Raw genomic sequence first — 16,531 nt, forward strand, 5'->3', positions numbered from 1 at the left:
GGGTCCTGGGATCGAGTCCCACATCCGGCTCTCTGCTCAGCGGGGAGCCTGCTTCCTCCTCTCTCTGCCTGCCTCTCTGCCTGCTTGTGATCTCTCTCTGTCGGATAAATAAATAAAATCTTAAAAAAAAAAAAAAAAAGAACTGAGCTCCAGGGGAACCTGGGTGGCTCAGTGGGTTGAGCCTCTGCCTTCGGCTCGGGTCATGATCTCGGGGTCCTGGGATCAAGCCCCGTGTTGGGCTCTCTGCTCAGTGGGGAACCTGCTTCCCCTCTCTCTCTGCCTCTGCCTACTTGTGATTGCTGTCCATCAAATAAATAAATAAAATATTTAAAAAAAAAAGAACTGAGCTCTAAAATCTGTACCTCTAGGCCCCTTCTACACAATGGAAAACACACTTCCACCCACCCTTGCACTCCGGCCTTCTACCAAAGGCACAGGAACCCTAAACTGAACCTTACTCCCTAGAATTTCTTTGCCTCCCTAATGGAAAAATGCATTACCCCTTGCGCACACACAGATCTACAAACAGAACATGTTGAAATATGACTCCTACCGATAAGCCAAACACTACTGTTGTAACACCCACCGGAAACCAATCTGATATTTGCATTTTTCCCTAATTAAAATATAAAATAGTATAAAATGCAATGTCTTTTGTTCTTTTCCTTCTCCAGGCTCCTGATATGGGCTTCGAAACTGCCCTAGCGCCTCAATACATCGCCTTAAAAGAAATTATCTTTTATGCGTACGTGCCTGCAAATGAACCTGAGGGAACCATATACACCAAGAAATTCAACAACATGCACTTGGGAAAAGTGATACACTCCAGGTAGGTACTGATTTGCCTCCCGTTTATTTAGACTGCACACTGGTTACTCAACTCCAAATTTTGAGGCAACTTCTTTGTGTGGTTTCCTTGGTGAAATAGCGTACATCTTTTTTTGATGCCTCAGATGGCCTAATACATTTATAGATGCCAAGGTGGCTTGAGTGAGGCCCCAGGCTTAGAAACACAGGGCTGGTTATATAGGCACTATCGGGAAATGTGCTCTGTCATCTTGAGTATCAAACATGTTCTCGGCTTCACTGGACACTATTTGCCCACAGGGTTCACACACATGGCCATTCTCACATGTCTTGGAGACAGACACATCTAACAGTGTGAAGGCCATCTTGCATGAATTACTGCATGGCTGGGTATGAGATACTCTTAGCAGTGCTTACTTCTAAGGTATCAGCAAGAGCCACCAGCCCTTAAAGCTACCTTTAAGTCTGAAAACTCTCTTTGAAGAATGTGATGAATTTTACGACTTCCTAAATATCTAACAGCCAGAAAAGGAACAATTTCAGATGACCAGAAACTCAACCCTGTTCCTTTTTTTTTTTTAAGTGGGGAGAGGGGCAGAGGGAGCATCTTAAGCAGACTGCCATCTGAGTGTGAAGTCAGACACAGGGCTCGATCTCACACCCTGATGTCATGAACCTGAGCCAAAATCAAGAGTTGGACGCTCAACTGACTGAGCCACCAGGCGCCCCTGAACTCACCCTGTGGTGGTGGGTCCTGTTCCACCAGGGTGAAATCTGTTTATTATATTTGTATTGGGCCGTCAGTATGCACCTTGTCCCACAGCCAACAACTCCACATATCATGGGGCAGCTCACACAGAAGTGGAGGTGAAGACTGAAATCACATACAATAGAAAAAGTCTGGACGTACATTTTTTGTTGTTATTGTCATTGTTTCTTTTGTTTCTAACAAGGATTATAGAACTTTCTATGTTGAGGAAAAGCACCCGTGATCTCTAAAACTATATTTTGTTTTCAATGGTTTTTGTATGGGTGACATCCCAAGCCACTTAGTTTCTGTAGGTATGTCCTTGTAGAAAACATAGAATCAGGGCGCCTGGGTGGCTCTTGTCAGTTAAGCAGCTGCCTTTGGCTCGGGTTGTGATCCCAGAGCCCTGGGATTGAGCCCTGTGTTGAGCAGGGAGCCTGTTTCTCCCTCTGTCTGCTGCTCTGCCTGTTTGTACTCTCTTTCTCTGTCAAATAAATAAACAAAATCTTTTAAAAAAAAAACATAGAATCACTTTTTAAAAGATTAGCATGATAATCTCAATGTTAATATTAATTTTTTACATCCTGTTTATTTTAAAAAACATATGATCATTCTCTTAAGCATCCAAATACGAGTTTCCCTTACTATGTCAAAGTACAGCAGTCCTATGAAACTTTTCACGAGCTGGACAGGAGTGAAGCAAAGAAGCAATTACCCTGAAATTTACATGGAAAAATTTCTGAGCATTCCCAGACCCCCTCCCCCGCCAAAATACCCTCTATTAGGCTTTTTCTGATACCTTAGGACACATCTTGCTAACAGATGCACAAAATAAGTGGAGATAAAGCCCAGGTGTTCACCCAGGTCAGAGCTCCGGCGGCTTGATGCTGAGATGCCCTGTGGAGTTTACGGGGAACGGGCTGGGCGGTGCCCCTCTAACAGATCTGCTCCCTGCAAAACAAAAGCGGGATGCTCTTCTCACTTTTCGTGTTTTCTCATAAAAGTGAAAATTCTCTTCAGATTTCTTTGAGTTAGCAAACACAAGTGCTAACACAGGTCTTTGGTCGAAGTGAAATGGCGTAAGGCGAACTTTTGAAATGTGAGGAAACTGTATTTGAAAATTGGAACAGTACATTCTGTGATCAGACTCAGGAATTTGGTTCTATTGTGCAGAAACTAGGGAATGAGTATCTGCAAGGCAGGAAAGGGGAGGGAAGAGCCAGGATCAGAGAACTGGAAGGAAGGCAGACTTCAACTGGGCAGGTCAAGGATGGGGGACCCAAAATCCCAAAGTCAGCAATAGGCCAAGGCAGATTCTAGGTAGTCAGAGAGTGGAGCAGGGGGAGCCCTTCGTTCATTTCTTCCACAAATAGTTGCCTAAAACTTACTACACTCAAGGGGCTTGCAGTGTCCTGAGAGAGCCATGAAGAGGGCATTCGAACCCATGCACACCTTGAACTTAGGTGATGACAGTTGACAGCAGAGGGGCAGGGCGCATCTAGAGAGTACTTTCCTGGGGGTTGAGCCCTTGTTTGGAGGATGTTGGAAAGTTGCTCAGAGCCAGCGCTGCTTAGGATGGGATTGGAAGAATGAGGATGAAGGGGCAGGTGGGGTAAGGTTCCAGACAGAGAGAACAGTATGTGGAAGGCCCCCAGGCAAAGGAAGCATGATGGGTGTTTGAGAAACTGAAGGAAAACCAGAGTGACTTCAGTGTCATGAAAAACGGAGAGAAGTTATTGAAGACGGTGGAGCCAGGTCAGGGAGGGCCTTCTGTGTCCCAGCCAGGGCGGGGAGCAGGGGTTATATGTCACTCCAAGCAAAGGGGAAGCACCCGAGGCTTCTAATTAAGTGAATAACTGGACAGATAGATGTGAAATTTGCTCCCTGAACAAGCTGGAAAGACCACCTTGAATTTTCCTCCTCCTGTCCTTCCAACTCCTCGGTGGACTTAACCTCTGGATAAAGTATCAGGCAAATCCCACAGCTTTTCTCTTCGATGGCATATGAACATTTCCTTGGCTTAGAAAGTCTAAGTCAGTCTAATAATCACATGGCTCTCTTCTTGTCCAGTGTTTCAAAAGAGGTCAAATTCTTACCCACTTTAAATGTGTTCCCCAGCCCGTATTTGGGCCTGACCCAGACTGGGGCGCCTGGGGCAGAGTTGTATTGCTCATGCTTACTATTTTCCAGCTTCTGTCTTCTTCCCTTTTGGTTTCTAACCCTTCCAGAGTTTGGGGGAGAGAAGGCAGGTGAAGTAAAGTGGGCAGAGACCCCCGGAGTCCTTTGGAAGTAGCAAGTGTCCCCTTGGCGACAGCTGCCCCTGTCACCCCGAGACAGGGTCCCTTCACCCTTTGGGCAGTTCTCCAGGGAATCTTTCCTCTTCTTTCCTGTTTCTCCCCTGCCCCCCGTGACGCCAGTCCCTCCGGAGATCAGCATCGTCTCGAATTTTCTGTGAACATTGAGACGTTTTTTCTTCTTTAGGGCTTTAACATGTCCCTACGCATCAGAACGCACTGTTGGGTTCTGTAGATGTGTTATTCTCCTGTGACTCGCGTTTTCTGTACAGGGACAATGTTTTCCAAGTCATTTGGTGCTGACGTGTGTGCCAGTCACTCACACGAACACACCACACTGTCTTTAGCAACTCTCCTGTGTTTCCTTGTAACCGTGTTAAACTTTTGCTTTTCATGTTGAAGTGTTCAGTCTGTCTAGAGCGTATGTGTGTCTTGTGGAGTGAGAACTGATCTCCGTCTTTCTTTTTTTTACGTAAATAACCAACTGTCCTTACAAGTCTCTCATTTCCCCCTTGATGTGCCCTCCCTGCCCCCCTGCAACCGTCTCTCAGGGTTGCATGTGTGCATGGGTCTGTTTCTCCTCTCTTCTGTTTCGTTGGCATATCGGTCTTCCCTTTGTCACACTGACTAACCCTCTGTGAGCAGCCCCCCCTCCCTTGGCCTTTGTCCTTGCATCTAAACGTTAGAGTCAGCTTGTCGGGTTCCATTAAGGAGAAAAAAAAAACCCACAAAACACACTAATCTGTTAGTAGAAATGACCTCTTGTAGCCAAATTCTGCCTGATATCTGCAGTTCAATCTTGGGTGGAAATTTCTGGCTGTTCTCCTGAAAGTGGGATAGTTCTACTTTGTTCTTTCAGAATTTTAGGCTCAAAACCACCTCCTGACCCTCTGTTAATAGGCAGAGAGTTACTATTATTTCCTTCTGTCGTCTTAACTTGTCTTTGCCTGTACCCCATGGATGAGTGGCTTTGCTTCCCGTCACCCAGTAGCTTAAAGCTTTTCCTATGTAGGGAAAAGGCCAGGGAGGGAAGCAGGCAGGAAACCAGGATGTAAGAGCCAGCAGCCCCCGCAGGGACCCCTCCCAGCACGGATCACCACTTTTGAGGTCTGTGTGCAAAAATGGTTAATGTCCAGCCTCCCAGGGCTTAAAGTTTTGCTTCCTATGAAAGAAGGTTCAGGAAAGTGGGTGGTGCTTCATGCCTGTTTTCTCCCATCCTCCAGGCTGCCTGGACCTCTGGTCTATTGGCTCTGCTCTGGTCTTTCCATAAGCCTCCAGGGAAGCCCATGGAAAGAACTTGTGAGTGTAGACTCCCCTTCGAAAGGTGCTCCAGCTTTTCCAAACTCACACACCAGCATACCCTTAGGCTTCACTTTTTTTTTTTTTTTTTACAGTTTTAGCCATTTCTTGTTTGTGTGAGGGCCAGCACTGTGTTTCTCCCTCCCAAGCTCCTCCACACGGTTCCTATGTTAACTCCCCTTGGAATGGCTCATTCCCCGGGATCTCCTGTGAGTCGGTTATCTTCGTTGCTGACACTAGTTCCCGGATGGGCTTACGGAAAGCGATAACTTTCGGCTTTACCTGCTTTATTTTGTTTCTTTTTCTTGTTGGCTTCACCTTTCTGCCTCCGAAGTCTGGTAACTGACTTCTCTATGGCAACCATAAATTGTTCGAATCTGCTAACTTTCTTTAATTATTGCAGCACTTGTTTTCTGTGTTATTTTGGATTTTCTGAGTAGTGGTACTTGTTTTTCTACGACAATCACTGTATCACTTGCAAATAGTTTGTTTTGCTTCTTAACATTTCTTAGCATGGTATACCTTTTCCCTATTACAGTGTCTAGGGTCTTGTTAACTAGAAAGGGACACAGTGGGTGACTTTGTCCGTTGGGGCTGCTGTCACAGAAGGCCACAGGTGGAGTGGCTTACAAACAACAGAAGTGTATGTCTTCTGGTTCTGGAGACCATGTCCACACTCAGGGGCCAGCAGGGTCAGATTCTGGTGAAGACCTCTTCTGGGTTGTTCTGGGTTGTCCTCACATGGTAAAGTGTTCTGGGTCTCTCTGGAGGCTCTTTGGTAAAGGGCACTAATCCCATTTGTGAGGGCTCCACCCTCATGACCGAAGTCACCTCCCAAAGGCCCCCCCTTCCTAATACCATCACTTTGGGCATCAAGTTTTTGACATATGAATAGGGAGAGGACAGACACTAAGATTCAGACTATAGCAGCAGGCTTTTTTGTTGTTCCTGATTTTTTTTTTTTTTTTTGAGAGAGAAAGAGAGAGAATAAGTAGGGAGAAGAGCAGAGGGAGAGGAGAAGCAGACTCCCCACTGAGCTGGGAGCCCGATGTGGGGCTCCATCCCAGGACACTGGGATCATGACCTGAGCCAAAAGCAGATGTTTAACCACTGAGCCACCCAGGTGCCCCTGTTGTCCCTGACTTTTAAAAGAATATTTAAAGCATTTCACCATTATGTATTATGCCTTTCATCTTTTTTCTTTTACCCTTTTTGCTTATAGAAAAAAAATATTTTTTTCAGTTTAAGAGGTGTTTTATTTTTGGTGTTAAATGGTTCTGCATCTACTGGGCTTATATATAGATTTTTCCCCTTTAACCCTTAATTTAATGATGTGAATTATAGTATGGATTTCACACATCTGATTCCAAGATTTACTAGCCTGGATGTCTTGGAATACACCTATATTAGTCACTGTGTATTATCTATGTTCATACATTTCTGGATTCAGTTTGCTAATATTTAGGATTTTTGCATCTGTGTTCACGAGCGGTTTTTGTCTGTAGTTTCTTTCTCATGATTTCTCATATAAAAAATCTCACTTGATTTTTTATATAAGATCATACCAGGGTCGTAAATAAATTTTTCAATTTTATTTTCTGGAACACTTTGTTTAAGATCAGAATTTCCTGTTTCTCAAAAGTGTGATTTTTTTTTTAATTGGTTGACATTTCCTTCATGGTGAAAGACTAGGCTATTATGCTCAGTTTTTGTAAATATTCCACATGTGTTTATGGAGACTATAGTCTGTTGTTCAGTGCAATGTAAGTATTTGTCAGATTAATTTTGCTAATTGTAACGTTCCAATTTTCTGATGCCTTAACGATTATTTTTTCTGCTCAATCTATTAATTATTTAGAGAGTTGTGTTACAATTTCTGTATGTGTTAATAGATTTATCAATGTCTTTCTGTGGCTTTATCAATTTTTACTTATATGTTTTGAGGCTGTTGTTAGATATGTGTAAGTTTAGAATTTTGGGGGGTGGGGGTGCCTGGGAGGCTGACTGGGTTAAGTGACTACCTTCAGCTCAGGTCATGATCCTGGAGTCCCAGGATCGAGTCCTGTATCCAGGGAGGCTGCTTCTCCCTCTGACCTTCCCCAACTCATGCTCTCTCAATTCTCTCAAATAAATAAATAAATCTCTTAAAAAAAAATTAGGGGGGAGGGGCAGAGGAAAAAGGAGAGAGAGAATCTTAAGCAGGTTCCACGCTCAGCTCACGGAGCTCGACCTGAGGCTTGATCCATGACCTTGAGATCACAACCTGAGCTGAAATCAAGAGTCAGACACTTAAACAGCTGAGCAACCCAGGAGCCCCATAAGTTTAGAATTTTGAAGCCTTCCTGATGAGTTGAACATTTTGTTCATATTTGGTGACTATTTTCATCTCTATAATGATTTGTGTTTATTTGTTTGTTTTTTTATCTGACTTCTGTATATCCTTCAAAGTCAAAGAAAAATCAGACAGGAAATCTAAAACCAGAGCTTTTGGTACTCCATTAGGGACTCCTGTAAGGATAACCATTCATTCAGTAATTATCTCAGGTCATGCTGTTGTCAGTCACTTTGGATAAGGGATTTTCACAAGGTTTGGGAGACTGTTGAAGAGAAAAATTGTTCTGGAAACTGGGGCATTCTTAGTTGGGCAAAAAGAGGGCTTGATGAAGTTAGAATTGGTGACTTTGGACACAGAGGTGCTGATCTGGGGGCTGCTGAGCCATGAGTCATAATGGAAAAGGTTGAAGGAAAAGGAGACAGGAGGTTATCAAGAGGCGAATTCAGTCATTTCCCAGTTTTACTTAGGACATGTGTAGTGGCAACTGCAATTGGCAGTTATCCTGAATGCCTGTAGCATAGACTGACCATATCTATCTTCATGACTTTGGTCTGCCATTAGCCAGATGGGCAGTGATGACTGGGCATTTTGCACAGGGACTGAAGACCCATGTTGCTATAGAGGTAATGAACGGAAAGCAACTGACTCATTCTTTTTAAAAATATATACACAGAGAAATATAAATAGTAAGTATATGGAGAAGGGGTATTATTAGAGCAACTGCATATAAATACTGAAGAGTTAAATACGTAGCACTTAAGAGTAAGATTCAGAAGAACATTTACTTGTTTTTCTTTTTTTAATAATGCTTTTATATTGGGGCACCTGGGTGGCTCACTTGTTTGAGCGTCTGACTCTTGATTTTGGTTCAGGTCATGATCTCAGGGTTGAGATTGAACCCTGAGTTGGGCTCTGCCCTCAGTGGGGAGTCTGCTTGAGTTTCTCCCTCTCCCTCAGACTCTGCCCCCTGCAGACACTCTCTCTTTCCCTATTTAAAATAAAAATTTGAAAAAATAGGGTGTCTGGGTGACTCAGTTGGTTAAGTGACTGCCTTTGGCTCAGGTCATGATCCAGAGTCCTGGGATTGAGCCCCACATCAGGCTCCCAGCTCAGTGAGGAGTCTGCTTCTCCTTCTGACCTTCCCCCTCTCGTGCTCTCTCTCTCTCAGATAAATAAGTAATTAAAATATTTTAAAGAAAAATTTAAAAAATAATGCTTTTATTTTGTATTCAGTGCTTCCATTGTAGTCAAATATACACAACATAAAACTTACTATTTTAACCATTTTTAAGTGTATAGATCTGTAGCTTTAAGCATATTCACATTATTGTGCAACCGTAGTGATGATCCATCTCCAGAACTGTTTCATCTTCCAGACGGAAGCACAGTAACCATTAAACAAGAACTCCCCATATTCCAGACCTCACAGTGCCTGGAAACCACCATTCTACTTTCTGTTTCTATGAATTTGACTAGACTAGAGACCTCATATAAATGGAATCATATAGTATCTGTTCTTTTGTGGCTGGCTTATTAGCATAATGTCCTCAAGTTTCATTCATGATCCGTTCCTTGTCGTACCTTGTGAGGATTTCCTTCCTTTTTAAGGCTGAATCATATTCTATTCTTTGCCATATATACACACATCCATAAAGAAAAATGTGCCCCATTTTACTGATCTATTCAACTATCAATGGACACTTGGGTTACTTCCATCTTTTGGCTTTTGTGAATAACACTGTTACAAACAGGGATGTACAAATATCTCTTTGAGACCCTGCCTTCAGTTCTGTAATGTATATACCCAGAATTGGAATTGCTGGATCAGATGATAATTTAATGCTTAATATATTTTTTTAAGATTTTATTTATTTGACAGAGGGGGAGACAGCGAGAGAGGGAACACAGGCAGTGGAAATGGGAGAGGGAAAAGCAGACTCCCCATTGAACAGGGAGCCCGACATGGGGCTCGATCCCAGGACCCTGGGATCACGACCTGAGCTGAAGGCAGTTGCTTGATGAATGAGCCACCCAGACACCCCTAGTGTTTAATATTTTGAGGAAACTTCATACCATTTTCCACAGTAGCTGTACCATTTTACATTCCAAATAACAAGGCACAAGCATTCCCGTTTCTCCACATCCTGGCCAACACTTGTTACTTTCTGTTTAATTTTTTTGGTAATAGCCATCCTGATGGATGTGAGGTGGTACTTCATTACAGTTTTGATTTCCATTTCCCTAATTACTAGTGATAGGGGGCATCTTTTCATCTGCTTATTGACCATTTCTATATCTTCACAGAGGAATATCTATCCAAGTCCTTTGCCCATTTTTTGATTGGATTGTTTGTTTTGTTGTTGTTGTTGTTGAATAACAGTGGGTTTTTAGGGCTTTTTTTTTTTGCAGGGGTCTACAATTTGTATAATTGTATGAGCCTTCTTACAAGCTATACTTGTCTGTATATGATTTCTTTTTCTTTTTACCTCACCTATGTATCTCTCATGAAAGACATATATGGATTTTATAATTTTTTAGCCAGTCTAACAATCTTTGTCTTTTAATTGGAGAGTTTAGTCTAATTATGCTTATTATTTTTTACTAATATATTTGAATTCATTTCTTCCATCTTTTATTCTGCTTTGTATTTGTCCTACTTTTCATGTTTCTTTTTCGCTCTCTCTTCTTGCTTGCCTTATTTTTTTTATTTTTAATTCCAGTACAGTTAACATGCAGTGTTGTATTAGTTTCAGGTGTACAATAGAGTGACTCAACCATTCCATACGTTACTCACTGCTTCTCATGATAAGTGCCCTTCCTAATCCCCACCACTTACTTCACTCTTGCCCCCACCCACCTCCCCTCTGGTAACCACCAGTCTGTTCTCTGTAGTTAACAGTCTTGTTTGCCATATTTTGAGATTCTTTTTCTCTCTCATTCCACTTTTTTTTTCTTTTACTAGGTTGAGACTTTTGTATTCTGGTTGGATTTTTATGTTTTGTTTTTGTTTTGAGAATTTTTTTCATGTTATACAAGATTTTTACATGTGTGTTAAGTTAAAGTCTAGAGTTAACTGATTAAAAAATTTATTTACTTATTTTAGAGAGAAGAGAGCACATGGGGAGGGGAGGGAGAGAGGGAGAGAGAGAATCTCAAGTAAACTCCCTGCTGATCATGGAGCATGACACGGGGCTTGACCTCATGACCTTGAGATCATGACCCAAATTGAAATCAAGAGTCAGAAAAGCTTAACCAACTGAGCCACCAGGTGCCCCTAAAATTAATTGATATTTTTGTCCCTGCATATATAACCCCAAACCCTAGATGTCTGATCTGTCTCCACTCTTTATATTTTCTTAGGATGAGTCTCATTCTGATCCCTTTGCCCCTCAAACCTTAGAAGACATGTCAGCTTATAAAGTGGTCCCATTGAAGGTCCTCTTGGCTTATCATGGGGAGAAGCACTTTCTTCTTCTCCATGTAGAATGGCATGGAGATGAGAGGTGGAAGGCACAGCCTGCCAGCACCACCACACCATTATCACTGCTTTCTTTAAACTTATAAACTCTTAATCTTAGCTAGCTTTTTTTTTTTAAAGAATACCACTGTAGTTGTGTTGTGGATTCATTTAGATCATTTAAAAGGCATTTTCAGTGTTCTAGGATACATTTTGATGATCTAGTCTAAGGTGTTGATAGTAGAAATGTAGAGGAATTGAGGGATTTGAGAGATACTTGGGAGGTAGACTAACAGGACAGAAAAATTGCCATTACTTTGTTTCATTGCCTGGATCTTGACCTAAAAAAACCATTGATGCTTGTCTTCTGCTTGCTGTATCCAGCTGCAGGTTGTCCTATCACGGTGATGGAATCTGGGGTTCTCACACTGTGCTTAAGGAGACAAGTACCTGAGGTAGACAGGCTATGGGTAAGGGATCAGACAGTGTGGCAAATGGTAGGCTTGGAATTCAAAAGAGAGTTTGAGCAATAAAACTCAGGAACTAAGGTTAGATGCTGGAAAAGAAGGGATTCATAGCATTAGCAAGGAATCCAGATCATGGGGTCAAAAGCCTTATATAATCTCAACAACAGTACCACTTACAATGAGATATTGAATCAAACTGATTCAATACTGATACTGAATCAAACTCCTTCCCACAGTAGGAATTGCCTAAATACCCACCCAGGTAAAAAAAAAAAAAAGTATCTGCTTGGTAACTGGAGAATTATAGTCGCTTCATAAGTGATCAAGTATTAAGAAGGAACTTAGTTCATTTTATAACAAAGTCAGCAAACTCTTAAAAGTGATAACAATGTCACTATTTGTACTAAATTGCTTAAAAGGAAAGCATCAACATTTACACATTTTTAGTGAGGCTATTTAATAATTCAGTTAATATGTACCAAGTGCCTAGTATGTGTCGAGTCTTATGCTGGCACTGGGAAGATTGTAATAATTAAAATAGACAAGGTCCTTGCTCAAATGGAGAAGACATTCTAATGACCAGGGGCAGATGACAAATAGGTAACAGAAAACAAAATATTTTTAGATCTCATACATGCTAAGAAGAAAGTAAATGTGGTGACCAAAGGGATTGAGAAGGATCAGCAAAGAGCTGAGAACAGAGAGCAAAGAACTAAGGGAAAAGCTTTCCAGGTGAAAGGAATTGCAAGTGTAAATGCATAGAACAAGAAAAAATCCATTGTGTTTAATAAACAGGATGGTGCATAGTGAGATGGGGTGGTGGAAAGGCCACCAACGGTAGGCCACTGGGTGGGAAGGGGGCGGGGCGCAGGATGGCATCAGTCTTCGAATGGGAGCTTAACACGTGTAGGTAGTTAAGTTTGATGGTAGTTGTCTATCTGTCCTTTTGCAATATTTTCCCCAGATATTCCTCTTTGCCTCAAGAACTCACTGACTCCTCTAATTTTAAGCCTATCCTTCCAAATTTCCTTCCCTCCTCCTTTAAAATTGGATTTCTTACCTCTCCTGGAATGGCAGAGTGCAATTACCAAGAGCAATCCTAAATACTTGAATACAAGAGACTCCAATAGTGAAGGGGGGAGACAGCTTCGGTAGTTAAGGTAGCTACCTGGCCATTGGTCATTGACTTCAGAGGCAAAGAGGTTAAGGTTTGTGTGTGTGTGTGTGTGTGTTTAGTACACTTTACTCTTTGGAGAAGTTTTAGGTCCAGAGCAAAACTGAGCAGAAAGTACAGTTCTCATAGACTCACCCTCCACACCCAAACAGCCCCCTTTGCCACTATCAGCACCCTGCATTATGGTGGTACACTTGTTACTATCCATGAAACTACACTGACATACCATTGTCTGAATGGATACAATTATTTATCTATTCACTTACTGAAGGACAGCTTAGTTGCTTCCAAGTTTTTGGCAATTATGAATAAAGGCTCTTATAAACATCCTTGTATAGATTTTTTAAAAGATTATTTATTTATTTATTTATTTGACAGAGAGATCACAAGAAGGCAGAGAGGCAGGCAGAGGGGGAAGCAGACTCCCTGCTGAGCAGAGAGCCCAATGTGCGGCTTGATCCCAGGACCCTGAGATCACGACCTGAGCCTAAGGCAGAGGCTTAACCCACTGAGCCACCTGGTGCCCCCTTCTTTAGATTTTTATGTGAGCTTGTTTTCAACTCATTTGGATCAATACCAAGAAATGTGATTGCTGGGTCCCAGAACATTTTTAGCTTTGAATCTGCCAAACTATCTTGCAAAGTGGCTGTACCGTTTGGCATTCCCACCGGCAATGAATGAGCGTTCCTGTTGCTCCACATCCTTGCATACATTTGATGTTATCAGCATTTTGTATTTTTGCCATTCTATTTTTATTTACTTTTTTACATTTTAAGTAGGCTCCATACCTAATGTGGGGCTGGAAGTCACAACCCTGTGATTAAGAGTCAGTGTTCTACTGACTGAGCCAGTTAGGTGCCCCAAGTTTTGCTATTCTGTGGGTGTGTAGTGGAATCTTGTGATTGTTTTAATTTGCATTTCCTGATGACCTATGACACAGAGCATCTTTTCATGTGCTTATCTGCCATCCGCATACCTTTTGTAGTGAAGTGTCTGTTCAGATCTTTTGCCAGTTTTTAATTGGGTTGTTTGTTTTCTTACTACTGAGTTTTAAGAGTGTTTTGTATTGTAGGGGATCAGAATATGCCACCCCAAAATATTCCAGCTTGGCCTACAGATTATTTTCAGCTGAAGGCAGTTGAAAAGAAGCAGACACAAGGGAAAAAAGCCTCTGACTTGAAACCGAAGTAACCCCTTCATAAAACACGTGTAAGGACCCTGTAATTCGCAGGGATGGGATTTCTAGATATCACACAACTGAAAAATGACAGAGCTGTTACTTCTCCTCTGGTCTTCTAACCAAGAACATAGATATTTATCATTTGCCCGAATTTTCATCTGAGAAAAAACTTGAAGGAAAAACAACAGTGAAGCAATTAAGCATTCTCTCAAATGAATGAATGAATGAATAAATTCTTTTTTAAAAAAAGAAAGAAAGAAAAAGAGGCATGCTTGGGTGGCTCAGTCAATTAAGTGTCCCAGGACTCTTGGTTTCAGCTCAGGTCACAATCTCAGGGTCCTGAGATGGAGCCACGCCTCTGGTTCTGCCCTCATTGGGGAGTCTGCTTGAGATTCTCTCCCACCCTTTCTCTCTGCCCCTCCCCCTGTTCATGCTCAAGCTCTCTCTTTCTCTCTCTAAAGTAAACAAATCTTTAAAAAAAAAATAGAAAGAAAGAAAAATAAGGGAAAGAAAAAAAAATCTCTGCCCTCCCAAGAAAGGCAAGATGATCCCTAATCTCCAGAGAGTATCAGTTCACAAACCCGAGCAGCATCTACATAACAAATCTTATTAAGCAAGACTTCTCTTTCATTAGTTTCCTTGTACATTAACTTTTCTACAGTCTGGCACTCTAAACCTCTTTTCCATTGTCTTGTCACTTCTCTACAAACTTACTGTTCTTTGTTAAAAATGCTTTGTAAACCCCAGGTTCTAACCATCCCCTTGAGTTCTTCCTCACTGACATTTCTCTCCTGTGGACACATGACACACAGGTTAATAAACTCTATTTGTTTTCCTCTTGTAATCTGTCTCTTGTCAGTTTAATTTTCAGGGCCCCAGGTGCAGAATCTAGGGAAGTAGAGAAAAAAAAAAAAGGCTTTTTTTCCTGCTTTACAGTTTATTTTGGGTAACAGTCCTTTATCAAATGTGTTTTTTTGCAAATATCCATGCCCCCATGCCCCAATATGTGGTTTGTCTTCTAATTTTATTGGCAGTGTTTTTCACAGAGCAGAAGTTTTTAACTTCAATAAGGTATGGCTTATCAAGTTTTTTCTTTCATGGATCATGCCTTCTGTGTCGTATCTAAAAATTCATCCACATGACCAAGGTCATGTAGGTTTTCTCCTATGTTAATCTTGTACGAGCTTTATAGTTTTGCATTTTATATTTAAGTCTGTGATCCACTTTGAGCTAATTTTTGTGAAGGGTGTAAGGTCTGTGTCTATTTATTACTCTTTTTTTACATTTTTAAAAAATGGATTTTTTTCCTTATACTTACTCACTGTACAAATTTCTTAGAAGTCAGATAAACACAGGTGTACCTGGGTGGCTCAGTGGGTTAAGTGATGACTGACTCTTGATTTGGCTCAGGTCATGATCTCAGGGTTCTGGGATCCAGGCCCATACTGGGCACCATACTCAGCACTGAGTCTGCTTGTCCTTTGCCCTTTGCCTGCTGCTCTGCCTATCTGTTCTCTCTGTCAAATAAATAAATAAATAACCTTTTTAAAATAAAGGTAAACATGAGGATAAACATTAAGAAGAGACAACTGGTAACATTTGATAAATTACCAATTAATCTCTTAAATATGCATTTTTTATTTTCTAATTAATATTTTTCACCTTGCTTCTTTCATTTAGACATTATAACATGACTGCTTTTCTTATGTAATTAAAAACACTTTCTAAATCCAATTTTAATAGTTGCGTTTGTTCTAAGTGGATCATGTATTATCATTTACTTAATTTTCCTATCATTGTTGTTTCTTATTTCTAATTTTTATCATAATTCCTTGGTGAACATCTCTGTGTGGAAAGCTTTTTTTTTCTACACTTCAAGTTATTGTCTTAAGATAGAACCCTGTCAGTAGACTTATGGATTCAGAGGGGGGAAAAATATAATGCTAGAGCTCTTAATGCATGCAGTCAATTTGCTTTCTGGGAAGCTTGTATCAGTTTATAGTCCATTAGTGGTGGATGAGTGCCTATCTCCACTCAATCCTTGCTGCTCCTGAACCCTGTCATTTAAAAATATCTGCTAATTTGATGGGTGAGAAATTATATCCAGTTGCTATAGCTGGCTAGTGAGGTTGAACAAATGTTAACCAAGTATTCATTTGTTAGCTGTTTGTAGTATATTTGTAAATCATGTGTTCACAAACTTGTTCATTTGAATCACTGTTTTATCCAGATGGCTTGATGTTTGTTGGTTTGGTTTTTAGGAAAACTGGAACAGCTTACATAAGAAAGATATTACATCATAACACTTCTGAAGGATTTTTGTCCTCTGTTATTGCAGAAGTGATAGACCCTTTTGGAATAGAAGAAGTGAATGAAAGCACTTGTTTGTCTAGCTCCCTTACCATTAGTCGAGTTGGAATTGTCTCCTATAAACTTACTCTTCAATCACAAAGTAAGTGTAATAATGTAGTACATCTTTGATGGCTAGAATGAAGAATTATCTTTTGGGAAGATTGTTCATGCTCATTTATAGATGAACAGTAGATTTCAAAATTTAGTCCATTTTGCAAGCTACTGAAATCTACATACACTTGGGTCCCTGGAGGAATGTTTAATTCTAATATAATAAAACCTAGCTAAAACTTCATTAATATTTCATATATAGTAGTGCCTTTCATTTATTTTTATAATGTTATTTTGTTTTAAACAGTATTTAAGAGAAGCAAAAGAAAATAGGAAGTCCAAAAAAAAAAGAAAGAAAAAGATATTA

General features: G+C 40.9%; 1 protein-coding gene across 1 annotated transcript in view; it reads left to right on the top strand.

Moving 5' to 3' along the window:
* The window catches only part of CATSPERB (cation channel sperm associated auxiliary subunit beta), a 123,431-nt gene that overhangs the window by 67,055 nt on the left and 39,845 nt on the right, over nucleotides 1-16,531 (top strand). The window contains exons 18-19 of the mRNA XM_047739116.1: nucleotides 675-829; nucleotides 16,023-16,213. Of these exons, the coding sequence (XP_047595072.1) occupies nucleotides 675-829; nucleotides 16,023-16,213 (346 nt within the window). The remainder of the gene's footprint in view (nucleotides 1-674; nucleotides 830-16,022; nucleotides 16,214-16,531) is intronic.

The sequence above is a fragment of the Lutra lutra genome, chromosome 7, assembly GCF_902655055.1.
Source record: "Lutra lutra chromosome 7, mLutLut1.2, whole genome shotgun sequence".
Taxonomy (NCBI): Eukaryota; Metazoa; Chordata; class Mammalia; order Carnivora; family Mustelidae; genus Lutra; species Lutra lutra.